This window comes from Anopheles cruzii, chromosome 2 (assembly GCF_943734635.1).
Source record: "Anopheles cruzii chromosome 2, idAnoCruzAS_RS32_06, whole genome shotgun sequence".
NCBI lineage: Eukaryota > Metazoa > Arthropoda > Insecta > Diptera > Culicidae > Anopheles > Anopheles cruzii.
The window spans coordinates 58,238,383-58,264,759 of NC_069144.1; the positions used below are offsets into that span (position 1 = coordinate 58,238,383).

The window sequence follows — 26,377 nt, forward strand, 5'->3', positions numbered from 1 at the left end:
AGGAGCAGCTCGAAGAGGAGGAAGCCGCCCGGCAGAAGCTGCAACTCGAGAAGGTGCAGCTTGATGCGAAGCTGAAAAAGATGGAGGAAGACACGGCCCTGATCGAGGACCAGAACCAGAAGCTGGTGAAGGAGAAGAAGCTGCTGGAGGAGCGCGCCAACGACCTGTCGCAGACGCTGGCCGAGGAGGAGGAGAAAGCGAAGCATCTGGCCAAGCTGAAGACGAAGCACGAGTCGACGATCGCGGAGCTCGAGGAGCGCCTGCTGAAGGACCACCAGCAGCGCCAGGAGTCGGACCGGTCGAAGCGCAAGATCGAAACGGAGGTGGCCGACCTGAAGGAGCAGATCAACGAGCGGCGCACGCAGATCGAGGAGATGCAGCAGCAGCTGGTGAAGCGCGAGGAAGAGCTGGCACAGGCGCTGGTCCGCATCGACGAGGAGTCGGCCTCGAAGGCGGTGGCCCAGAAGACGCAACGCGAGCTCGAGTCGCAGCTGGCCGAAATCCAGGAGGATCTGGAGGCGGAAAAGATTGCCCGCTCGAAGGCCGAAAAGCAGAAGCGCGACCTAAACGAGGAGCTGGAGGCGCTCAAGAACGAGCTGCTCGATTCGCTCGACACCACCGCCGGTACGCGTTCTGTGTGTGTTCTTTGCCCTAGCGGATTTTCATCTTCGTTCTTTTCCTTTCACAGCTCAACAAGAACTGCGCTCGAAGCGTGAACAGGAGGTGGCCACACTGAAGAAAACGCTCGAGGATGACTCGTCGAACCACGAAGCCCAGATGATGGACATGCGCCACAAGCACGCACAGGAGATTTCGTCCATCAACGAACAGCTGGAGAACCTGAAGAAGCTGAAGGGTGGCCTCGAGAAGAGCAAGCAAACGCTGGAGGCCGAAAACGCCGACCTCACGTCCGAGCTGCGCAACGTCAACCAGTCGCGCCAGGAGAATGATCGCCGCCGGAAGCAGGCCGAAACTCAGATTGCAGAACTCCAGGTAAACGGCCTCGTTTCTCGGTTGGGGTTCGGGGGGTTGGCAAGTTTTCCTATGGTTTTGTTTGTACACACTTGATTTTAATCATAATTTCGAAACACTTTCGCTCTCTTGTGTTCGTTCCGTTTTGTTACGCAAACGCGCAAGGATGAAGTTGAGTATTTGCAAGTAAGAATTGAGTTTCCCTTCAGTTGGTTTCCTAGCGGAAAGAGTTACTTAGTGACGGTTCGTCAACCTTGGAAGCACCATTGGTTTTTAATTCCATTCCAACACCATCCCGCTTCCCGTTTTCCGTTTCAAAAGGTTAAACTGGCCGAGGTGGAGCGGGTACGTGTCGAGCTGCAGGATAAGGTGACGAAGCTGCAGCAGGAAACGGAGAACATCACCCAGCAGCTGGACGATGCCGAACTGAAGGCTTCGGCGGCCATCAAGAGTGCCGGCAACCTGGAAAGTCAGTTGACCGAATCCCAGCAGCTACTGGAAGAGGAAACGCGCCAAAAGCTGGCCCTCAGCTCGAAGCTGCGCCAGATCGAGTCGGAGAAGGAAGCATTGATGGAGCAGCTAGAGGAGGATGAGGAGGCCAAAAAGAGCTACGAAAAGAAGCTGACCGAGCTGAGCGTCACGATTCAGGACATGAAGAAACGCTCCGAGGAAGAGTCGGACGTGGCCAAGGAGCTGGAGGAGTCGAAGAAAAAGATGAACAAGGACATCGAGACGCTGCAGCGCCAGATCCAGGAGCTTCAGGTCGCCAACGATCGGCTGGACAAGAGCAAGAAAAAGATCCAGTCCGAGCTGGAGGACGCGACCATCGAGCTGGAAACCCAGCGCACCAAGGTGCTGGAGCTCGAGAAGAAGCAAAAGAACTTCGATAAGGTGTTGGCCGAGGAGAAGGTCATTAGCGAGCAGCACGCCCAGGAACGGGACGCGGCCGAGCGAGAGGCGCGCGAAAAGGAAACCAAGGTGCTCTCGCTGACCCGCGAGCTGGACGAAGCGTTCGAGAAGATCGACGAACTGGAGCAGAAGCGTAAGGCGCTGCAGAACGAGCTGGACGAACTGGCCAATACACAGGTAAGTGGTGGGCCGGAGGGGACATACCGGGGAAGCACGTGTGGGGCACTTTACGAACTTTCCTTTCCTTCGTCAACAACAACAGGGAACGGCCGACAAGAACGTGCACGAACTGGAGAAGGCAAAGCGTTCGCTCGAGAGTCAGCTGGCGGAGGTGAAGGCACAAAACGAGGAGCTGGAGGACGATCTGCAGCTGACGGAGGACGCCAAGCTGCGGCTGGAGGTGAACATGCAGGCGCTGCGGGCCCAGTTCGAGCGGGACATCCAGGCGAAGGAGGAACAGTCGGAGGAGAAGCGGCGCGGGCTGGTGAAGGCACTGCGCGACCTCGAAGCCGAGCTGGACGAGGAACGCAAGCAGCGGGCGGCGGCCGTGGCCGCAAAGAAAAAGCTCGAGGGTGACCTCAAGGATATGGAGGCCACGCTCGAGATGAACAACAAGGTCAAGGAGGACGCCCTGAAGCAGGCCAAGAAACTGCAGGCACAAATCAAGGACGCCATCCGGGACGCGGAGGAAGCTAAGGCGGCCAAGGAGGAGCTGGCGGTCGTTAGCAAGGAAGCGGAGCGCAAGGTGAAGGCCCTCGAAGCCGAATCGATGCAGTTGTCGGAGGATCTGTCCAGCTCGGAGCGATCGCGCCGGGCGGCCGAAGCCGAGCGTGACGAGCTGCTGGAGGAGATCAACTCCAACTCGAGCAAGGGTTCGCTGATGATTGACGAGAAGCGCCGGCTCGAGGCCCGCATTGCGGCCCTCGAGGAGGAGCTCGAGGAGGAACAGTCGAACTCGGAGTTGATCGTTGACCGGAACCGCAAGGCACAGCTAACGATCGAGCAGCTCACCACGGAGCTGGCGACCGAGAAGTCGAACGCGCAGCTACATGAAACCGTCCGGTCGGGTCTGGACCGCCAAAACAAGGAGCTGAAGGCGAAGCTGTCCGAAATCGAGACGGCCCTGCGCACCAAGGTGAAGGCGGCGGTCGCCTCGTCCGATGCGAAGAATGCGAACCTGGAGAAGCAGCTCGAGACGGAAACGAAGGAACGGCTGATGGTGCAGAAGATGAACCGCAAGCTGGAGAAGAAGGTCAAGGAGCTAACGATGAACATCGAGGACGAACGGAGACACGCCGATCAGTATAAGGAGCAGATCGAGAAGGTGCTGCGTCACGGGGGGGGGGAGCACGCCATTCTCTAACATTCCAAATGCTTACCGAGTTCTCTTTTTGTTCCCCGAGCAGATCAACAACCGGATGAAGACTCTGAAGCGCAATCTGGACGAAGCGGAAGTGGAGATACAGATGGAGAAGACACAGAAACGCAAGGCCCAGCGGGAGTGCGAAGATATGCTCGAAAGCCACGAAGCGTTATCGCGGGAGGTGAATGCTCTCAAATCGAAACTGAGGTAAGTGGCCGCTGTCTCGCGAGATCCAATCGGAGTGATCGAACACAAAACTCAAATTCTATTTTATCCGATCCGAATGTGCGTCGTTTCGTTTCTTTTCTCTGACCACCTTTTCATCCTCTGACTACGATCGTCCGGCCATCCCTCCTCAGTATGCACAAAGAATCGAAAAAGTAATCGCGGGTGCCGCGTCGCGCCACGCGGAAGATCATTGTTTTGTTGTTCGTAGAATTTTATCGTTATTAGCCGCGGCACTCTCTAGTAGAGAGGTGTCCCGGGGTCGCAGCAGAGTCCCTGCGACGCGACCCCCAACGCAAGTGTGATACACGGCCGGATGTGAAGGCAACGGGGGTCCTCTTATTTTCGAAAACCATATCACCTCAGGCGCGCGCTGGTTATCGTTGTTGTCGGGTGGTGATGCGTTCCAATTGTACAATGGAGTGGTGTGCCACTCCGTGTTCCAGGTAAACCAATAGCGCCCGATTGCTCGTTGTTTGCTTTTGCGCTCCCTCTTGCGTTGTTTGTGTGTGTGTTTTCCTTGGTTTTAATCATTTTTTACTACGAGAATTGAGTCCCTCGTGGATACGATCCCGCGAGGATCAAGGATCGGTATGTTTCGGTGTGCGATAGAATATAGTTACAGTGGCCCCCTTTTAGGACAGACGAAGTTGCATGTTTCCGTTCTCCAACACTACTAATCTCTCTCTCCCGTAAATGGTTCAAGTCTAATCCTATTCTGGCGTTCCACCCTTCCGTTCGCTGCATCGTGCCCCTTTCTTACTAGCCCCGTGTGAAATAACTATCCCCAAACTGTGCCAGGGTTCGTTTTAATCAACATTTCGTTTTTTGTGTCCCCGCTCAGACGAGGAGGTGGTGGTACAATGAGCCTAAGTTCGTCCCGCTTGACGCCAAAACGCGAGAGCGACTCGATGTCGTCGGTACAGGACGAATCGCTCGATGGCGAGGACAACAGCAACTGACGACGGACGCCGACGTCTTCCACCAACGGCAAGCAGCAGAAGCAACAGAATCAGCAATTCCAACACCAACAACACCAGAACCATCTTTCCGGCAACAACCAACAGCACCACCATTACTGATGTGGTGCGATGATGATGATGAGGGGCGCATGTCCGATCGAGGATCGAGTGGAGGATCACAGCAATATGCCGCGGTAGTATGGCGCAAACGAGAAAGAGAGAGTGACGACGCCAGCCGAGGCGAGCGGCCGTTTTTGTGTTTTTTTTAGTCTGTCGGGTAAGCGGCGCGTATCTGAGTACGACTGATGAGGACGTACCCTACTCCTCGACCCTCGGCACTGTGAATAGTACGTTCGGCGTAGGGCGGGCAGGATTAAAAAACTGTGTCTCAAGGATGGTTGCAACTATTTTGCTCTCTTCTGCTACTAACGAGTGTGTGCGTGCGTTTTTGTTTTGTCTTTCGTTTGTGTGCTTAGTTCATGATCACACCGCTCGTGAGTGTGTGCGAACAGTTGGTTGATGGACGCAGATTTTGTGCGTTGATTCAAAGGGATAAAGAAAGATAGCGGACGGCGGGGGGTTAGGTTCTCACACATTCCTGTTAAAAGGGGCGCGCGCGTGCATGGTAAGGACACGACAGCGAAGCACAACTCGCGATGTGCATGCGCGCTGTTGCTCCCATACTTAAGACTTTTATCCTTCGCGCAAGTGCGCGCCGCCCAACTCACACGAGAACACCTTCTCTTCTATCGTCCGCGGATCAATCTTTATTGGTTTGTGCGCTTTTTTACATGGATTAAAATTTAGGTTTTAAAACGTTCCGTGTTGGTCTTTTCAATATGGGGTGGTTCGAGCCTACTACGACGCATCAGTGATGTGCGTTCAACAAAGGGCTCTTGCACTGTGGCTACTTTGATTACTTCGAGAGTATTTGTTGATTTGTGTGATTTTTGCTCGGTGGCAGCAATCTGTAGCAACCATCGAATGATGTGATTGAATGTTGATTGCCCTTTTCTCCTCTCAATCTTTGTCTGTGAATCGGATTTGAGAATATTCAAGTTGTAAAGTACCTTTACTAAATGGGTTTTTAGTTTGTTTGAACACAGTAGCGAAGAGGACGCATCCGAAGCGTGTGCAGAACACACGACACAGAATGTGTGAACCGTGTGAACGACAGAGCGAATCCGTGTACCGTTAGCAAAGTGCCATGTTTTAATAACAATCAATTCTAGATAGATCGAACTAAATCGAAAGCAGAGGCGAACAGTTCGACGACAAGAGAGAGATAGCGAGAGAGATGGTGTGGAGTAAAATGATGTGCCTATTTTGTTTTTCTATGTTTTTTCTTTTGTACTTCTGTACTTTGATTGTGTGCTCTCATGTTGCCGGGTGTTTCTGATTCTGCGTTCACAAGCGATGCTTTTCGTGTGTTGTTTCTTTAAACTGATCGATCGGGTTGCAGTAAGGGCGCTTTACCCGTTTGTCCGTTGACTCAACCGAGGACACACCACAATGGACCGACCACCACCAGATATGTGAAGGATGTGCGTCTTTTAAGGGCCACGTGGCGCTGTGTATGGAGATCACAGTGAACCAAGTAGATCATTAATATCATCATAAGATCATCGTTATTGCGATATATAGGAAAAAAGGGTAAAAGAAAGAGAGACAGAGTTTTAACTACGGAGAGGGAGAGAGAAAGAGCGATGCCACAACAGAGAGAGAGAGAAAGAGAGAGCGTAAGATAGCGAGAAGAGCAGCGCAAACAAGGCGCGCCATTTTGGACATTTTAATTTTTGCTTTTGACTATTATTTAATGATTTTTTCTCTTCCTTTTTTCGTTCTTTATTTAACTATGTATTATTACTATTAGTTATTACGCGATTTATTATTATTGCTTTTACACACAACACAACTGTGCAAAAACAGAGCGAGAGAGGGAGAGAGAGAGAGCGAGCACAATCGAGCTCAAAAATGCGCCCCCAGGGTAGACAAACAAACAAATGATAGATTTTTCATAAACACACAAACAACGCCGCGCATCGACCCCGAACCGTGTTTTGCGCTCCCAAGCCAAGCCCCCCGTTCGTTTGCAAGGTCGTTGCTTGCCTCCAGTTTGCCTAAAACCCTCTATCAAAGTCAGGCCAAGCAAAAAGAAAAGGGCCAAACAAATACGAACGAATATCAGCAAACGCCCCACATCTCTCTCCCCTGTTACATACATTTAATAAGCCTCATGTACTTTTTTTATAGAAAAAGATAAACTGCGAACACAGCAGCAGCAGCCACAAGTAATTAAAATTGATAATAAAATATCATTTAAATAATTATTGAATTTTCAGCATAGCGGAGTCCGTATTTCTCTGGTTGATGAACGGAAAGAAACTGAAAGCATCCTCGAAAGGATATGTGTCTCAGTAGCCCTTGGTGGCAGCGGATAGCTTAGCAACCCCGTTGTTTCATTAGGATGCAGTAGATGAGATGAGATTACAACGATGAGAACAAGAACAATATGAGTTTGGTCAAATGCCTTCTTGGGAAGGTTGCTGAAATCATACTCGGATCATATTTTATTCCCTTTTGTCTCAATATTTCCTAATTATCCGCAAAGAGAGAGAGAGACACGACAAAACCTTGGGCGTCTTTTGCATGTGTTCATTTCACATAATTTATACTTTTATTTGTATTCTCTATAATCTCTATCATCATCTGCCGCGAAACTATATTTTCGCACACAACACACACACACACATTATGCAGAGCAAATTACGTTAAAAAAGGGAATACTAAAAAAATAAACACAAGCAGACTGATAGACACATTTTTAAGAATAATAATTTGCGGCGTAGACCCACGACCGGGCCTACGCACACAAAATACATCACAATCCACAATCCGCCTGCGCGCGCATAATATAAGTACACATTAATCCACAAAACTTTTATTACAACCGACCGACGACGACGACGACACTGGGGCACGGGTGACCGGGGTGACTTCCGGAGGTTTCCCGGGTAGTTTGTGCGCTTTGACGTGGAGTTGCTACGCCTGGATTAAAACGGGGAGCGCGGGTCGTCGTGCTGACCGCGGGCCACCACCACGGGGTCGTCAGGAGCTCTAGTAGAGAGGCGTGTTTGCGTGTTACGGGGAAGAAAGCGTCCTAGGGCTTAGATGCGGGACAGCTGCTGCAGCAGATTGCACGGCCAAATGGCTTCGATGCGCTCCTTGACGAAGTGGAACGGCAGCGAGAACCAGTTGAGCGTGGTGCTGGCAAAGATGCCCATCGACTCCGGGTACTGGTGGGTGAGCAGGGCCAGCAGGGCCGTGATGGAACAGAGGCCGGCGGTGAAGAGGATGAAAAATGGCAGCTCCTTCTTCGGGTACACGGACACCTCGTGGAACGAGGGCAACAGTTCGCGGTCGGCACACTCGGTACACGTCGGGTAGGGGTAGAAGAGGTGGCCCCGCTCGAGCGGATACGGGAGCATCCGGAACGTGCCCTCCCAGGTGCAGTGCAGCAGGTTGAGCGCCCCTTCGACGTTTTTCCAGTGGTTCAGGTGGAAGAACGCGTACGCCAGCGCTTCCGAGTCGCCCCGCTTCAGGATGTGCTCCGGTGGCAGAATGAGCTGCTTCATCTCGAGCAGATACTTGGGCACGTGCGGGTTAAACTCGACCGCCCGGTGTATCGCCTCGACGGCGCTCATTTCGGCCGGACTGAGGCCGCGCTTGGAGGCGCTGTCGGGTGAAAACTTTTCCGCCACCACGCGCGCCTTCAGCAGGGCCGCCGTGTAGCAGATCGTGGCCGATTTTGGGAGCGAAATGTCGTCATACTTCGCGAGCACCGCCTGGCAGTCGGCGTACGCCTGCATCTCCAGCAGGGCCTCGAGCAGATTCTCGTGGATGTTGAGCACGTTCATGATCGGCGGAATCTCCTTCGTCAGATCGCGGAACATCTTGACGGCTTCCTTCAGCTTGCCCAGCTTCCGGGCGCACATCGCCAGCCGGCGCTTGATGTAGATCAGCACGTTCGTGTCCCGCCGGTGGATGCCTTCGGCCACCGCGCCCTGATGCTGGAAGGTTTGCGACTTTTTGTAGTTCCCTTCGGCCACCTTGAGCGCGGTGCGGAGAATCTTTTCCGCCTCCACGATCGTGGTCGCTTCCTCCTCGGCCAGCAGAATGTAGGCCGGCGCACAGTCCGGATTGATTTCGAGCGCATTCTTGGCCGCCTTTATCCGCACCACCGGGTTGCGCTCGCGCCACGCCGTCTGCATTATCTCGTACTCCGCCTTGCCGGCGTCCCCTTCGCAGGTGAAAAACGTTTGGTGGTCCTGCGCCGACAGGTTCATGTCGTAGAACGTGAGCGGTTCCTTCTGGGTCGCCCAGTAGAACCGCTGGTACTCGGCGCCCCGGAACAAATTCAACGGATTGCGCCACACCTTGCACTCGGGCATCGTTTGGGTGGGCGTCTGGGCCGGTGATTCCGTGCCATTGTCGTTGCCGCCGATCCACGGGCTGATGTGGTTAATGGACACTTGCTCTGGTGCGGGGAGATAGACCGAACGAATCTTTGAAGCGGGCTGTCCATCGCGCGCCAGGCCACCGGGCCCTCCCGCGGACTTACCGATAAACGAGGTACCATACTTCCGGAAGTACCACCATTCGAATATGAGGATCAAACCCGAAATGAGACTAGAGGTGCCAGTGAGCGCGACATAAAACTTGGGCGTTACTGTGAAGGGAAAGTTGCGGGAAAAGAACGATTGTGTGTTAGGAACGGGTACCGGGGGCACCAGCCCGGCGACGGACTTACATGTACTAAGAAACACGGACGAATCCCACATCCTTTGCTGGTTCGAAGCACAAACCCCTTCCGGGAATGTGGCCAGTTCGGAGGGGGTACACTACACAACAGGTACACGCCGAGAAACACCGAAGCACGACGGAGGAAACAGTGTTCCGGCGTAGTGGTATCCTTGCACGGATCGACGAATCCGGGGTTTTTTCTCGCTCTCCGGCGGTCACTTCTTTTTGGTGTTTACGTTTGCGGTGTTGTTTATATTTCCGCTAAAGTTTTGAGTGATGTGCTCACGTACGCAGCCTGAGAATGACATTTCTCGCGCACTGATTTGTGAGGGGTAGGAAATGTAATCTTTGGTGAAAAGCTTAATTTTTTTTTACTGCACAACCAAAGTTGATAAACTCAAATATTCACAATTTGACAAACTTAACTTAACTAACGTGTTGTATGAAAAAATAAATTAGTTCGGAGTTGTCTTTTCTTAGTCTTTGGCTTTTGTAGCAGTGAGTGGTTTCAAAACTGGTGAGACGAATTTTATATGGAGTGAGTGAGAATTCCGTGTGAGAAATCTCGTCTCAGTATGAATTTGGACCAGTAGCATTTTGGACCACTGTGCTTGTCCAAGCTAAACAGCTGTCAAAAATTGACCGATTACTCAAAATGGCTGAACTTTTCACCATAAGTCACTGACATATCTAGCAACCTAACGCCACAAAAAATCGGATATACGTAGCCCGCGAAAATTCAAAAGTCGCAATTTTTTTTGAACACACCTCGTATACGATGAAAATGAATGTCAATGCATTTTGACAGATTCGAAGGGTTCGCAAAGAGTGCCGCACCAGTGCGAAGAAGACAGAAGTTCGACCATCTCGCTCTAGCGTCAGCTATCTCTTTCCCGTTCGTAAGTAATGTTTAGACTTCGGGTCGAAAAACCAGAGAGAAATGAGAGAGAATAGAGAAATACAGAGAGAGAAGAGAAAAGTTGGTCAGTTTCGGTTAGAAAGGTCAGGTTCGAAAGTGAGGTGTTTATTTTTCTACTAGGAACGAGAACGTACTGAAACTAAAGGGTTATTTCAAAACAAAACAAAAATTCAAGCTAGGTGGTGCGTTTTCGTTCGGCTCTTAACAAAATACAGTAAGTACGTACACAGTACGAAAAACAGAAAAAAGAAAAATTTCATGTTTTCTTATTCTTCTTCTTATTTTCTTCTTATGTTTTACACAAGTAAAGAGTTGTCAAAAATTCGTGTTGTGTTTACCGGTCTCTTGTTTCTTATTTGTTTGGGACGTTAAATACAGTGAAATGTTCACTGTGTGCTAATTAAATCAAAAGTAAAATTAAGCAGTTCGCCGGTTCGGTCGTGTTTTCGGTGTTCCTGCGCGTTCTCGTGTGTGTTTCCGTGTTCTTCGAGTCCATCGTCCAATCCCTAGTGCTCCGAATCTATTGTTTGATCATCAGTTCTCTTTCGGTAGTGTGAAGGCTCCCGATCACGTTGATAATTGTGTGGTAGTACGTAGATAAAAAAGTGCTATTTCGTTCTCCTGCTGGCAGAATTCGATGGTCTATTTGTGTGCATGTTTTGTGTACTCCGTTGCATCCAGCAAGTGATTTATTCGCGCCCGGGCCAGCATCATCGTGGTCGCGTGGTCCACTCTTTTGGGTGAGAAAATATTCTTTCTTTTCGTGTACCCCTTCGGTTCTTTTGTGTGTGCCGATTCCGTACACGGTTCCGTTAGGGAATTTGCTGTTTGCTGTGCCTACTTCGTGTGTACGCGAATGTACGATCGCGTTGGTGTGTGAGAAAAGCTTCCCCGCGAACGCGAACAATAACTGAGAGTGGAGCTTTTTGGAAGTGCAAACCTTGACCTTTCCCGTCAAAAACACGGAAAGCTCCGCTCCGTCGGCGCTCTAGAACTGCACTCCAACGGCGGGAGTGCTTCGAAAGAACAATAAAATGCTGGAACTACAGCCCACCGACATTGGGGAAGTGCAGCTGAGAACGGCTAGTGCGGCCACCACACGATCCGCCCTGGAGGCGATCAAGAAAAAGTTTGAACTGGCCGCCGCGACTGCTGCAGCCGGTCAGGCGAATGAGAAGCTTCTGTTCGAGAAAGGGAAGGAACCGGCCAGCAAGCTTCCGGCATCGCTAACAGCGGCAGCCGCCGTCAGCATGCCAGATGTCGAAATGCCCGCCAGACCCACCAGCGGTGGACTGATTGATTCCCGTGGCTGTGCCAAGCCAGAGAAAAAGGTGAGTGGACAACAGAACTTTGCACTACGGATATTATTATGCTGCATTGAAAGAAAGGTCCGCCGATTTGCCCAAAAAGTGGCCACTCCAATTTTCGCAGCACACGCAGCTGACTTGCAACAGGAAGCTTCAGAGCTAAAGGGAAGAGTCTCGCCACGGTCTCGCGGAACCGGTTTGTTTCTTCGTCCGAACCTCGCTCCAGAGCGTTCTGTGATCTCCGCCTGAGCCCTTTGCAACCGGCGACCTGCTGGATGTGGATTCCCATTTGACCAAAAAGGGCGCGCTCCACACGAAATGAAAGGAACCGAAAATGGCCAAGGAAGAAACACAAAAAGCAGGACGGGCTGTGATCCTCGTGTTCCCGAAAAATCTTTGGGTTTGGGATAGCTTTTGGCAAAACCTGGTCTAAGCCATGAAGCCGGCAGCAAGGACATGCATCTGGAGAGGTGCCTTTTGTTTGACCGAGACGCGATCGGTGCATCTTAATTCTCTATTCATTCGTCTTCCTTTCCCATTTCTTTTCTGCCCTTCGTTCATTAGGTTCGGAGGGCATAAGATGAAGACGATCGTGTAGCCATTGGAAGAGGAGGCCCCCTTTGAGATTACAAGTACGCATCTATGTTCCGTGTAACGTGTTGTGTACGCTTCCCAAGATTTCGTGTAGTCGGATTGGGATGGTGAGAAGGAATCAGGGCAATGCTCTGGGTGAAAATGAAACTCAATTAGAAAGCCGTAGAAAGAGTTCAGCGACAGAATTCGTCGAAACCATGCGCGAACGAGAATCAAGTGCAAAATTCAGCAAATAATCATCAGCTTCTTCGTGGTTGCGCACTGATCGCAGCAACCATCGGAGGAGCTTCGCGAGAAAGGCAAGATGGAGAAGAGTGCTGGCTGCCCGCGTACAGCACGTGGATTGCTATGATCTGGGGATGTGTTCGGTCCGAAAAATTGCACGGATTTCCTGGTTTTTGGCGTTCACTTTCGCGTCGCTGACGCTTGGAGAAACTCGAAACCCTCACCGGCCCTCAGCCATGGCCCTAAAGATGGCTCAAGATGGCCCGAAAACGAAATCGCTGCTGCTGCTGCTGTTGGCTACCCTTTCAAAGAGATGTATCATTATGCAAAATCGATCCAAAATTTCGCTTTCGTCGCACCGAGAAATTACGGACACGGGTGCCACCGGTGGCTCTTTCGACGAGCTTACATCACCGAAACGACGACAGTGCCAGGATCGGATCATTATACGATAAGAGATGGGTGATGATTGGCCTCCAGATTCTAATAATTTTCGTCTCCTTGGAAACAGCAGCAGCCAGCCGGCCAACACTCTTTGTGCGGCCGACGATCGTTCGCGCTCGCGATCCCCGGTAGCCACCGTAGCAATAATTACCTCTTAAATCTTCCATTTTTCCAACAGCCCACCGACCAACAATGATGGGTTGTTGACGCAACTGTTGTAGGGTTGTTTCTCGGGGGTTTTCTGTCCGCACTTTCAGCCAAACCTCTGAACTGAATGCGGTCAAATTGACCGACTTTACGACCACCGGGGTGCTTACGCGCACAGTAACAATGCAAAAAATTAGGCGAAAATTCAAGGGATGTACGCGAAATCGACCGCAGGGGGCAGCTCAGCCCCTTCGGGAGTGGTCACGTTCGCCCCTCGAGGCCCGGCGTCGTTAACCAATATTTTGTTGAAAGTGCGCACTCTCGTTCGAAGCAGCAGTCGCAGGCTCATCATTTCCAAATTAGAGACAACAAATGCACAGCCTCCTGCGTGAAAGTGCGGTCGCTTTTCCGTTGCAGAGCAGGCCCCCAGAGGAGATGATTTCACGAACCCATTTCCTCCGCCGGCCAACAACAACGACGACGACGACATGCCAGATGAAAACGAAATTTTCCCGATCGCGCCGGGAGTTTTTCGCACCTCTTTCACGTGCACTGCTTTGCACGACAATTGGCCGTCCGCGAGACCCGTGTGTTTTAGAGACACAGAGAGAGATGGTGTGGTACATTGCGTGTGATTGAAAAGCGATAAATTTTAATGAGAAAATGCGATGTGCGCCACAAGCCACCTTTTTCCGTGCCTTTCTTTGCAGGTCACAGCGGGCGGCACCGACCGAGGGAACCATTTTGTTGCCAATGGCAGTTGTTGATGTCTGACGAAAGAACGCAAGAAAGAAACACACATTGAAAGGCTTTGCTGTGGAGGACACTTTTGGGGCCGGGCTGTGTGGCCCACAATCTGGTATGATGCAGATTCCGTTAGGCATAGGAAGCGCTGTAAACGGCGATAATTGCGCGTCCATTGGCCAACGCACAGTTACTTGACCGACCGAGTCGACAACTATTAACTCTCCGCCGGTACTGGTTAAATCCAGCTGCCTAGCTGGATGGCCACGGTTGAAGAACACAGGGGCTCTTTCGTCGTTACACACACACACACACGCGTGCAAAGGTATCATCCGATCCTCCGATGTCGAGCGTAGTAATTGCCGTTCTGGTATCAATCCACACACGGTATCTTCTATCCTTCAGCCGGTGGGGGCGATAAGCGACGCTCACCGAAGGGTTTCACTGCGCCTATTGCACCGTAATGCATCGATGGAACCTTGCGCACCTTGCCATTACCGTGGCTAGAAGGTGGCTTTCTTCATAACGCTTTTCTTACCGAGGGTGAAGTCGGGCGGGCGCCCTATCAAAAGGGTAACTACGAAGAGGCAAAAAAACACCAGCCACGTCGTCAACGCCTGCCTGATTGGTGTAATATTTCACTGACAGCGGACCGACAGCCGATGGTTCGAGAGGGCAATCAAAGAGCCCTTTGGAGAAAATCGACCTCAAACAGCACGGGCAGCCATAAATTGGATTAGCAGCGAAACGTTCCAGATAAATTGTTTTCATAAAGTTTACAAATACAAATATACAAATATACAAATATCTTGTTTATCTTTCAAATGTTAGGAAGTAACGAATCGCGACAGTCATTACCAGGAACTTCTTGCTTTACCCAAGACGCCACTGTGAAGTTGGTTTCGACGGGCGACCGACCAATCAGTAGAATGAGTCACGACGGACCGAGGCCTACTGGAAGCTCTCGTGGTCGATAGTGAAGTGTGGTGTGCCCTTCAAGTGGCAAGTGGCACGAGCTTAGAAGACGGCCGCACGACCATGATGACGTGATGAGGCGTTGGCTGTTGGTGGCGGGTACATATTATAATAATTCCCAACCATGGCGCTATTGCGCGGTTCCGAATGGTCGTCCCTGGTACTGCTGCTTACAAACGCCACGCTCCTCACGTACCTATCAGCGGCGGCGGTGGCGCCGGGCGGTCGGTCAGGAGGGCGAATATCTGACGAATCACATCATCACCATCATCATCGTCCGCGCGATGATGGCACAATGAGAGAACCTTCTCGCGAAGCTCGAGTAAACGGAAGACAGGAGAAACTCCACAATCCATTTCGGACCCGTCTAGCCCTCCGGCGACGAGCTGGTGGTTGACCGATATGCCGCCACTGTGGCCATTATGGGGCTGGATTTGGCCACCTTGTCACACGTTACCTGTACGATGGGATCCAAAAACGGATGATCACCTACGCGAGGTGATCCTTTTCCTTTTGCGCCGCGATCATTCAACTATTCTCTATACTGTAGGTGTCCCAACCGACCCCGACGGTCTCGGGTCGGTTGGTTTGGTCTACTTTATATGGCCGATTAGCACCTTCGAACGTGGAGAGATTTGGACTTGTTTATTACGTGTAATCTTCGCCAGCAACTCGGAGCTGCATTCTGACGGATCGTGAGGTGTGTTGTAAAGTCCGAATTCAGTAAGCCGGCCGCTCACGCTGTATTACTGCACTTTGGGGAATTAATTGGGATGCGTCAGCAATACTGCCCAGCCCAGCACCATAAAAAATCACTTGACTCGAACCACCCGAGGATCGAGTTTCCGCGTCCGCGTCCGCGAGCTGTTGATTGCGCGTCGAGCCTCGCGTTTGCTTGGCGTTTGCTTGGCCAAAACAAACATCGTGCAGCTGCACCGCGTAGCGGGTATTGCATCCGTTTGTGATTCCCTGTTGCACGAGCTCTGGTCGATATTGACGTGACGTGTGGTGTGTTGGACCCGAAGCGCCGGCCCGGTGGGGAATTAAGGAACGTTAGGCGCGTAGTTGGCGGCCGCTTGGAGGTACCGACGGCGACAGCCAGTCTGTCTCGTATGTGGCCACATCTATATATATAAAAATCAAGTTGTGTCTGTGTGTCCCTTATAGACTCCGAAACTACTGGACCGATTGACTCGAAATTTGGTATACAAGGGTTTTTGGGGCCGGGGAGTGCAATAGTCAAGGTTAGAAACCCCTCACCCCCCTCTTTCTTTGCCCTCCCATACAACTAACTGTTAAAAACATCAATTACTCCACAAGTTATGGATCGAATTTCATCAAAACTTGCACAGTGGTTGCTGGTCACCTAAGAAACCATGTGACGAAATTTGGTCCTTGCAGGACGAGGGGAAGGGGGGGTCCCCTTACAACCCCAATCCTTAAAATACGTCCTAGGGCAATATGGGTATCGTTTCTTAGGTTTTGGTGGTCTCTAAATCGATTGGTTTCCCTTAAAAGCCTTTTCCTTCCTTCTTCCACCTATCACCACCCCTCCATCCATCTTGAAGTAGTGTGATGTTGGGGGGAACTGCATAGTTTGCGTTTAATTTTTAAAGAAGGTGAGAAAGAGAGGAAGAGAGAGATAGAGAGGGAGTGAGAGAGAGTGAGAGAGAGTGAGAGAGAGAGAGCGCGAGATAGATAAAGAGAGAGGGGGAGGGAGAGGGAGAAAGAGAGAGAGAGAAAGAGAGAGAGAGAAAGAGAGAGAGAAAAAGAGAGAAAGAGACAAAGAGAGAAAGAGACAAAGAGAGAGAGAGAGATAGATAGATAGATAAATAGAGAGAGAGAGATACAGAAAGAGAGAGAGAGAAAGAGAGAGAGAGAGAGAGAGAGAGAGAGGGGGGGAGGGAGGGAGAGAGAGAGAGAGATAGCAACGGACTGGGGGGCTCCCATGCAAACGTAACATAAAATTCAGCATAATTCGGGTTGTTCTCGAGCAAATCGAACCAAATTCTGCAGGTGGGAGTTTTTGGGAAGGGGAAATGTTCTGGTGATTTTTGGAAACCCTTCGCCACTTTACAAAGGGGTGGCTCCCATACAAAATTAGGGTAAATTGCAGCAAAATTCGAAAAGTGTTCAAACAATTTGAGTCAAATTGAGCAGGTGCGAGTTTTGCCATGTATCCAACGTTAAGCGGGATGGAAAGCCAATCGGATACATCACCGGGAAGCCCTTTCATTCGGAACAGAGTAACGGGAGGAGGAAAGAGAAACTGAACAAATACGTCACCGGGAAGCCCGATCGTCTGAAAAGTAGAAGTAACGGGAAATGCAAAGGGAAGCTGATCGGATACGTCACCAGGAAGTCCGTTGAAACGTCGGATAATGAAACGAGAAATGAGGATGAAATGAGGCGTGGCAACGCGCGCCGGGATCAGCTAGTAATGAATAAGGAATGGTGCCTTCCCCTGGAACATATGCTCGGGCGTGTACCGTACACTATCATTAGCCCTGAAACACCGCACCTCCGGCCTAATAGTGGGCCTCCATTTCCGTAGGCTCTTTCGCCTTGTGCATTCTGGAACAATTGTGTCGGAAAAAAGGATTATTGTTTCTTTAAAAATTATCCACCCAAGCAGTAGTGGCTCCGAAACTCAAGCGAATTATCATCGACCTAACCATTCGGTTGAAAGCAACAAAATGAAATTATTTAAATTAAATTCACGCCTCGTGGAAACCTAACAACACACAACGTGTGTGTGTGTAGATTTTGGTGTTACTACTCGACCCAGGGGCGCCCCTTCTAAAACATGGTCAATCGGAATGAACGACGACGTGCCTCTCGGCAAGTTGTTCCTGGCTTACGCAATGGGCTTGTCGACCCGGGGAGTCAAGTGTGAGGTCTTCGGTCAACGATGGCGATGGGGACACTTGAACGATCAATTAAGGTTCTTATCTTTGCGCCATCATTGCACCCCCCGCCATATCTTATCGGTCTGCCTCGCACACCATTTGTTCCCGGGGAATCGATAGCGCAAACTGCTGTCGTTGGTGTGTGCGCTGGGGTTATATTTCCGGGCTCAAAACGGCGCCTGATAAGAAGGACGGTTGGGCCAACGGTTCTATTTTGTATCACTTTGAAAGCGGCTGAGTTCCGGAGAACCACATTCCTCCGCGTGTTACCTTCCAATTCCTTAACGCGGCACGCGTAGTTCTATCGCACGGAGAAAGGGCTTCGTGGCCTCATTTCTTTTCGGCCCGCCACCTGACCCGAATAACCCCTCCTGCGGTGGTTAGCTTCCGTTCCGAACCAAAATGTCAAGTCAACGCCCTGGTCGTCGGACGGGCGCCAAAACGCTGACACGGCGCCGCGCCACCGTTCGTTCGTCGGTTCCGTCGAACGGCGAGTTGATTTTGATGACAGCCCACCGCGGCCTTTACGGTGGATGGTGATCCGAGGCATCCGGAACACCCGGGGCTCGCTGACCTTTTATTTATTTTGGTTCCCCGCTTTCGCCTCAGATTGGGAGGTTGGGAAAAAATGTGTAAATTTTCTCATTTCACGCCTCGTTTCGCGGTGTCGATTCGAGATCGCATCATCTCAGAGTGTCAGCTGTCAACCGAGAGTCTTGTGTCCGTCGCGGTGGCCTAGGCCTTCGGTGGCTAGGCAGACAGTACGCGCGTTCTCCTTGTTCCGGAATCGGGTCCGACCTTTTTCTGTGTATCGATTTAACATCGGCAAGGAGACTGGCGGAGTCCTCTAGGAACGGAGCGCACTACAATGTGGTGCCGCCGGTACTTTGTTTCCCGATGAATAATCCATCCATGTCTCTGGGAGGCACTCCGATGTTTGTCTACAAGACGCCGTCGCCCCCGACCCGCGGAAAGGAAGACTATTTATTGGACCCATCCACGGCGGTGCGAGAACTGTGTCAAGGAGTCCAATGTCAGACCCGCAGCCCCGCGGCGACTGGGAAGAAGGAAGTCCAAAGAGAAGTCCACCCCCCGTGCACTGGCCTTCGAGCCAGGTTCCGGAGTAGACCGGAGTGGGGTAATGACACGAGGCACCCTTCTTTGGGAGCGACAGACGGCCGGTCGGCCCAGGAGATCGTGTTCGCGAAGATTTCGGAAGGTCTACGGAAGATTGATGGCGGCGATAATGATGATCGCGTCGTCGTCCGCCCGGCCATCAGAGCCCCGGCGCGCGCATGTGAAGGTCTTTGGATTGGGGTGGCCCCAACGGGGAGAGAGAGTGAGATAGGGAGCGCTAGAGGATTCTCTGGAAAGGTTCGTCCAGTCATCGGCCTCGTCGTCGTCCAGCGTCTGGTGATGGGTTGTGAACCATGACTTTGAAAGTTCGTCGAACCACACGGGAGACCCATTCCCGAGCGGGCCACCATCGGTCGGAGCCGTAAAGTGCATGGTCACGATGCTGTGCCAAAGTCGCTGATCGCCGGCGCGCAGAGTTATCATCATCATAATGAAGAAAGGTACACACGAAACAGTCGGAAACAATTATACGCGGATCCGATCATCGGCACGGTGGTGATCATCGCGCGTCCGACCATGATGATCCCCTCTCGGGGGGCTGGCCAGGTTCTGTGCAGGAACTTCCTTCTCCTGTGCTGCTGCAAACTACCTGGGACCGCAGGTAAAGTGGTCTCGGGTCTAACGCCTGGCTTACAGGGATCCTCAGTTCCAGCAGGGCCAGGGATTGCAGTGCGAAGAAAGTGGCCCCTGTAATCCGCCGCAGCTTACGACGGCAGACGCGCACAGGTAAAAGGAACATCATCATTTGAGACCTCTCTCTATCTCTGGGACTGGACCGGGACCGCTGCTGCACTGGTGTGTGAGACCCGCTGTAAAATGGGTCGCGCCCCATAGACCTGAAGAAGAAGTCTTTTGAGCCTTTTGGCCTTGCGACTTTACGATCGTCCCATTTATGCGCACCAAGGCCCGCGAGCTGTGATTATGCTTTATGGCTCGATACTCAAATTATTGCCTTTTTGCTGTCTGTGTCCTCTATTGCTTCCACCCCGATGACTGCCCTTCGGTAGAATTGGGTTAAGGTGCCCCCTGGCCGGGTACTCCTAAACCATGTGTGTGTTTTTGTGGCCGTTTTCGAGTGCGCTAGAGCCGCGGTAGGTAGCAACAGCAGCAGCAGCGAATTGTGCAGACACCATTTTGTAACGGCATTTTTGTGAGCCAAAGAACCGGGTCCGCTAAAACAATGGAGCAGCTTCCATTGCCCACCACTTGATGCCTTTCTGATATGTTTATCTGCCAGAGTTTTTTGTTATTGTTTCGTCCGGTCGGGTTCTCATTTGCATGCCGCCCGCGCGTTTGTTTGGCTTTTGTCTTCATTTTGTGTTTAGTATTCTCTCGGGACGATCTCTCTCTCTCAAGCGGCCGGCAGATTGGGTTTTCAATGGTGAGAAGCATCGGCGCCGCAAAATCCCGTCATGCCCTAATTAAACGGTGCTTTGGTGTTGGCCCCTTGGTGGCTCTCGTTCTTGTTGCTGTAAAATGTGACGTGTTGCAAATGTAGAGGAAGTATTTAGGTCTTGTTTTTAGTCTCTTCTGTTTGTGAAAACTTCTTTCAACCTGTGACACGTGTGAACTTTCTACTCGCCTTCTGCAGGATGCTCGTTGACTGCTGGAAGCTACGGAGAATGTAATGCACACACAGTGTGATGAGAAAGTTCCGACATCCGAGATATGCTCCATATCAGTTTCGTGACCAGAATAAAGGCGAAGAATTGCGAAAGGGAAAACATAAAATAAAACCCTTGTTTTTATCCGACCAAATACGACATCATACCTTCGTATGTATGAAAATGTGTAAAATAATACATGAAAATTCCACTGGTACATATAAGTACATCAAGGTTACTATGTTAAATTTAAAGCGTAGCAACCTTCGCAGCAGCTCGTGCCTAAAGCACTGTTTTCATATTCTCAACAAATCTGAACATCAACATCAAAGTGAACTGCTGTCAATCCTGAGCCGTTTTGAGTGCGTTTCCTAGAAGGTTTAGGAAACATCGGGTTGACATTTGTAAGTTTTTATGTCATCAGCAGAAACTAGAAAATAACGCGGAACATGAGCTTCGAACTCGGAACACTATTGCCCCACCGTCCCGTGTGCATACAAAATGATTTGTGTACTACGAAAACAATGTGCCGCCATGGAGCTCGCATATTGTGCCCCATATGCATGAGGTAGCTTCAGAATAATTTATACCGTGTTTTGTTTTCGATTGGCATTAATATGTACATTTGAAATGATTTGGAATTGCTGCTACTTGTTGTTTGTTCGCCCGATTGTTGAGGGGCATGTTTTGGAAGCCCTGAAGCGAAGGGGGTGCCAGGGAGCGCACTCGTGTTCTGCAGCGCAAGGTTGCACATTTCCAAACCCCGCGGGGGGATCCTGTTACTTACCACAGCAGACCTCCAAACGAACGGGAGTGTTGTTTCGTTTCCATTTTGCTTACTTTTTGTTTAAAACCCATGAAATTGCAGCCCATTCGATCCCTTCTTTCGGGCACGTGGCAAATGACACCCCGAAGACCGAGAGACAGACTAAATCACGGACCCAACAACGGCATGGTGGCGATAAACTTCTTCCGCGAGTAGCAGTAGTCCTTCAGCCCGAGACACACACAGCTCGGCAGGGCAATGGCTTTTGCTTAATTAGCCGTAATTAAGTACACTTTTCGATATCGCGATCCCAAGTCTCTGTTGCCCTTTTCACCACTACGGATGGCTGGCTGGGCGGCTGGCCGGGAATGGTACGATTCTGTCTCGCGTTTCTTAGCGGTCCGTTTGGCAGGTTATCATTCCGACGTTTTGCTGTTGTGCTGCCTCTGGCCCCCTGCAGAGCTCAGTGTGTGCGTAATAATAATAATAACTGCGTGGCGTGCATTCGGTTGGCCGCCGTTTCTGCTACGCGACGCACGTCGCCGTCTTCTTAATTGAAAGCGAGCAAAAGTATTTAACTGTTCATAACATTTTATCCTTCCTCCTGAACGACGACGATCTTCCCGGGCCGATCTAATATTGTTGCTTCTCGCGCATTTTGCATTTTTTCAACCACACTTCAGCATATGGCTCACAGGTTCTTTAGCATCTAAACAGGGGCAAAAAACACGCCGGAGCAAGCACATCCGAGTGTAACGACTAGCACAACTAGCTAGAACCGTAAGAAGAACTGAATGGGAACTAAAAGAAAGTGTAAAATGGAATGATCACAACAAAAGGAATAAGGGTTAATTTAAAAAAGAGTTTTCCCATACCGGGAATCGAACCCGGGCCTTCTGGGTGAAAGCCAGATATCCTAGCCACTAGACCATATGGGAAGGGTTGAAAGTCGTACGAATGAATCAAACAAGAGTTTCAGATACGCATGTTATCATTTTCGCAGGCCCCACCAGAGAACTTGTGTGCCAACAGAGATTGGTGAGATCGAGAGGTCGTCATCAGTCGGCGGAAGCTTATATTGTGTTTTGGCGCCACACATCGTAACTCCCATATTGTCTAGTGGTTAGGATATCCGGCTCTCACCCGGAAGGCCCGGGTTCGATTCCCGGTATGGGAAGATCTTTTTTCTGTTTTTTAATGTGTAGCAACAGTATGTGACAATCAATTTTGTTTTTTTTTCTATAGTTTTGCAAGTAAGGGAATGCATTTACCCACGCCGTGTGGGACTCACCCCTTGCTGCCGAGGTCCCACCCACTAAACCCCTCACTTGGTTTTCCATCCGACACCTTCCGGAACCACCGTCATCGGTTTTACTTCGGAAGTGACAATCAATTTGAGAAGATTTTCAATTAAGAAAAGCCTCGAACTAACTTATTATTATTATTATTATTATTATTATTATTATTATTCAGTATCACATCCTTGTCTGTGAAGTTTCTTCTTCGTAACGCCCCAAAGAGTTTGTTGAAAGGTGCGCCGCGCATCGTAACTCCCATATTGTCTAGTGGTTAGGATATCCGGCTCTCACCCGGAAGGCCCGGGTTCGATTCCCGGTATGGGAAAATACTTTTTTCTGGTTTTAACGAGTCAATTCAATGTGTATCAATTTGAGAATGTTTTTAACCAACAAAAGCCTCAAACTCAAGCATTTTATTTTTTTATAATGTTATGGGGGTTAGTGTCAAATCACAAATCGGGTTCTCCTTCCAGTATCATCATCCCAGTCTGTGAAGTTTCTTCTTGATAACGGCCCGAAGAGTTTTTTTGAAAGGGGAAAAAAGATTTCTCTTTTTCCCATACCGGGAATCGAACCCGGGCCTTCCGGGTGAGAGCCGGATATCCTAACCACTAGACAATATGGGACCGTTGGTGCCGAGGAGCTTCAGGGCGGACGGATCATCTATGGCGAACACCGTTGGAAAGCAATTTCCCAGCCTTAGAGGCCTCGAAGGGCAATAAGTCATTAGGGGGTGCAGTTAGCCTTAGCTTAAGCCAAGAATGGCTACAATCAATCGAGAATGCAGTTGTGCCGGAAGGCGGCGTCTTCATTGGAGTGTGCCGTGCAAACTTTGTCGAGTGCCATTTCCGGGACCCACGTGGGTCACATGGGTAAGTTTATGAAGAGTTTGTTGTTTCACGTTTTACCGATTGGATCACTTCATCCTAGATCACCTGCGCGCATTACTTCTTATCTGATTAGAAGACGATTGTGCCTTTTTTACGCCAGACGATTAGCGGGAAACCCCGACTGCAGCGAGTAGACAGTGTGCGGTCAGGTTTCTGTCGTCGTCCTTCAGCGACTCGTTGGCTTATATAATTTAATATTTTATGCCATCGATCCACACTTCCGGTCCGAATGCGTTCGATGGAGAATCCGACCATCGACCGGTCCATCAGAATCGCCTTGCCATCATCGGCCAATGAACATGAGACCATTAATAATTCCTTTCACCTCGGTACCTGGGATGAGGGAACTGGTTTCTCTGTGTGTGTGGCCTTCCGTTCTGTTAGCAAAAGGATGCCAGTTCTTCATCCTTGCTGGGTGCCATGCCATCGAAGCCCCCGTACGAACCAACTAAAAGTCTGCGACAACCAACCAACCCACACAGGAGGGCGAAGTGTCTGGAGGGAAGCGGGAACATGTTGCATCGATCGATGACGGCATAACAAGAGACCCCCTCGAGGACACGCTTTCGTGCATGTTTTCATCTCATTTCGGAGCTGAATGGAGTTCTAACGGGTCCCGGTATGCCGAGGCACACGGGGCATATGGCACGGTTCAGAGATTCTAAATGTGCGCGTCGTCTCACAGGATTTTCGCCCTTCCGGGTGGGAGGCGCACTCCAGTCTCGTCAGCCGGCCTCCGCCCGATGCCGATGGTCGTTCCCTCCTCCGGTTTGTTATTGTTTGTTTTGGTTCTCCACCCACGGGGTAAGTTCCCCCCGGGCCGTCGTCGTCTGGGGTGGTACACACACCGCTTGGTGTGCGGATTCTGCGCACCAACGACCGACCATACCGGTACATGCTGCGATGGCAGCGATGACTCATCGGTGCCGCGGTCGTGTACATTATTTACTTCGCAACCGGGAAGCATCCGGAGGCGGCTTCCGGCGAAAGCGGCACGGAGAGAGATGAAGCCTCCAGCCTCCAGCTCGTCAAGTCTCGTCGCCCCGCACTAATTGTTGGTCTCCGGAACGGTGGCCGTCCGATGTTCGCTTTTGTCTGATTTGACAAATCGATGAGTGGACAATGCTTACGCAATGGCCACCGGCGTTCGTGAAATGCTTTCGTTACATTAGAATGTCCGTCGGGGCAGGATCGGTTGTGGTCCGACTGTTTTCAGTAAACGCTTAATAATTGACGGGTGGGCTGTGTCGCGTTATATGATATCCGGTGCTGGCCAAAATCCCCAAAACTGATATACTTACCTTTCAAAACCCTTTCACTAATATTATTCTATTCTTCTTCTCATTTCAGGTAACTATCTTTCGACTGGTCTTAATATGCCATCTCCGCGGAGGGAACTTGCGAAGTCCTCGTATTCGGGCTATTGAAGGTACAAGGCGAAAAAGTGCATTTATGACCAACGGAAGGACCTTGAACTTTAGGCCCTGAACATCTTTGTTCCAATGCAACCATTTCAGGGACTGTCTGCCTGATCCTGACGTTGACCGAACGGTCTACGCTCCCGGGGGGAGGTTGATGAATCAACCAACAACACTTCTTGCGATCGGCTCCGTGTTCCGTGTTGGGCCCAGACCCCATTTCGAATGCCCTTCAGACATATGAAGAATTGACTAGAAATTGTGGCACAATAAAATTGGCAAAAATAGGTTACCAGACCACCACACCCCGGGGGGGAGGCCTTGTTGTCGCTGTTGCAGGAACGGGCCCAAGCGTCGGACCCCGTGTCTGCCCCCCATGTACACTAATGACATAATTGTGTGGCGTGAAACGTCGCCAATCGATTGTTTTCTCGTTAGCCCTCGACCGAGAGCTGCCCAAAACCTGGCGCCCGGCGGTGCAGGTGCATTAGTCACGGGGCTTTCGGACGGGGCGAGGCTCTGGCTGGTCATGAATTTTAACGGTGTTTTTACCATCACGAGGGCCCCAAGGAAATCAAACAAACAACATCACGACGGAGGGGGGACCGATAAACAAACATCGGAATACCGCGACCACCACGGAACGCGTTACGAGCGTGGCCGCGAACAACGGAGCATTTTTCTTCGGTTTTAATTTGTTGACACTTTTCATCGGGCACACACACACACACAGATGCATTTCCGTGACGGGGTCCGGAAATCTATTGGTCACCAGGCTGGCCGCTGATTAGCGCTCTGCGCTCTGTACGGCGATAAAAAGTAGGACGAAGCCAGCGGGCGACTTATTTCATCTCGTTTGTCGACACTTCGGTGACGATGCAGGGCGTCGTAAATCTTGGCCTTGGGTTCGACAAACAACGCACCCCGCCCGGGGGAAGAGTAAATTGCTGTAGTTGAGGATTTCGATGCAGGAACTGTGGCTAGAGTTTGTAACGGTTCTGGTTTTCCGAAGACCGAAGACGCCGACCGCAGACAGATTAGACCTGCCGTGGCCGTCAGAATGACTATGTGCAAAAATTATCTATATCTCGAGACTCTGGTTCTCTGCGTGCGTTGAATGCTGGTGCGCGCCCTAACCCGCGAGACCCCGTAGGGACCCCCTAATCATCGCGATTTAAATCGCGCGAGAATTGCTGTTGTTTGCTCTCTCCGTGGGAATATGGTTTATGGCGGCCGGAAGAAGCAAAGCAGAAGGTCCAGAGATTCTCATACACCGGCCATCCATGGGTCTTGGTCAGTTGCAGTTGGGCGCCGTTCCCTTTTGCGCGGGGTGCTCCGCCACCAATCGGAATCACTTATCTTTGGCATTTCCTGCTGTGTTTCGCCGTTTCATTGCCCCTCTCGCCGGGCAGGCATCATAGCCGGTTGATGGCCCCTCAAAAAAAAAACTCAGTTCTCGGGCCTTTGGATACGTTGTGTGCCTCTGCTGTCTTCGAATTTCGAGATTGCTTCGAAAAAAAACTAAAATTGGTGGCCCTCTCGCGGCACGACGATTGATCGATTTGCTTCTTGAAGCATTACCGCAGCCGCAGCAGCCCATTTGCGTGTCGGAGCGAAGGAGTGCTTATCAATTGCCTCCGGTCGTCGGCGGCGGCCGGTTCCGGGGGCTCCAATTTAAATACCATCTGCGCGAGCTCATCATCGGCGGGCTCTGCTGCTGCTGCGTTCGTGTGCCGTACGTGAAACCTAACCCCGATCTCTCTCGC

At 50.9% G+C, this 26,377-nt stretch overlaps 2 protein-coding genes and 4 non-coding genes across 8 annotated transcripts in view; 3 read left to right on the forward strand and 3 right to left on the reverse strand.

Annotated features, from left to right (window-relative positions):
- LOC128267532 (myosin heavy chain, non-muscle) overlaps nucleotides 1-6,750 on the forward strand; it is a 28,585-nt gene extending 21,835 nt beyond the window's left edge. For all 3 annotated transcript variants that reach the window (XM_053004385.1, XM_053004387.1, XM_053004386.1), the window contains 6 exons: nucleotides 1-624; nucleotides 689-993; nucleotides 1,294-2,058; nucleotides 2,144-3,205; nucleotides 3,288-3,451; nucleotides 4,314-6,750. The exon at nucleotides 1-624 is cut by the window's left edge and continues 2,116 nt beyond it. In XM_053004385.1, coding sequence (XP_052860345.1) covers nucleotides 1-624; nucleotides 689-993; nucleotides 1,294-2,058; nucleotides 2,144-3,205; nucleotides 3,288-3,451; nucleotides 4,314-4,431 — 3,038 coding nt within the window. In that variant the 3' untranslated portion in view covers nucleotides 4,432-6,750. The remainder of the gene's footprint in view (nucleotides 625-688; nucleotides 994-1,293; nucleotides 2,059-2,143; nucleotides 3,206-3,287; nucleotides 3,452-4,313) is intronic.
- A 713-nt stretch (nucleotides 6,751-7,463) lies between these two features.
- LOC128268108 (protein ST7 homolog) lies at nucleotides 7,464-9,272 on the reverse strand. Its single transcript, XM_053005126.1, has 3 exons — nucleotides 9,242-9,272; nucleotides 9,053-9,160; nucleotides 7,464-8,968 (listed from the first exon to the last, which is right to left on the reverse strand). Exons 1-3 carry the CDS (start codon nucleotides 9,270-9,272, stop codon nucleotides 7,599-7,601), a joined length of 1,509 nt encoding a protein of 502 aa, XP_052861086.1. The 3' UTR covers nucleotides 7,464-7,598.
- Nucleotides 9,273-21,871: 12,599 nt separating this feature from the next.
- Nucleotides 21,872-21,943, reverse strand: Trnae-uuc (transfer RNA glutamic acid (anticodon UUC)). Its single transcript has one exon. It is a non-coding gene; the product is annotated as a tRNA-Glu (tRNA).
- Nucleotides 21,944-22,110: 167 nt separating this feature from the next.
- On the forward strand, nucleotides 22,111-22,182 carry Trnae-cuc (transfer RNA glutamic acid (anticodon CUC)). Its single transcript has one exon. It is a non-coding gene; the product is annotated as a tRNA-Glu (tRNA).
- Nucleotides 22,183-22,556: 374 nt separating this feature from the next.
- On the forward strand, nucleotides 22,557-22,628 carry Trnae-cuc (transfer RNA glutamic acid (anticodon CUC)). The gene has a single exon. It is a non-coding gene; the product is annotated as a tRNA-Glu (tRNA).
- A 229-nt stretch (nucleotides 22,629-22,857) lies between these two features.
- Nucleotides 22,858-22,929, reverse strand: Trnae-cuc (transfer RNA glutamic acid (anticodon CUC)). Its single transcript has one exon. It is a non-coding gene; the product is annotated as a tRNA-Glu (tRNA).
- Between the last annotated feature and the right edge of the window lie 3,448 nt (nucleotides 22,930-26,377).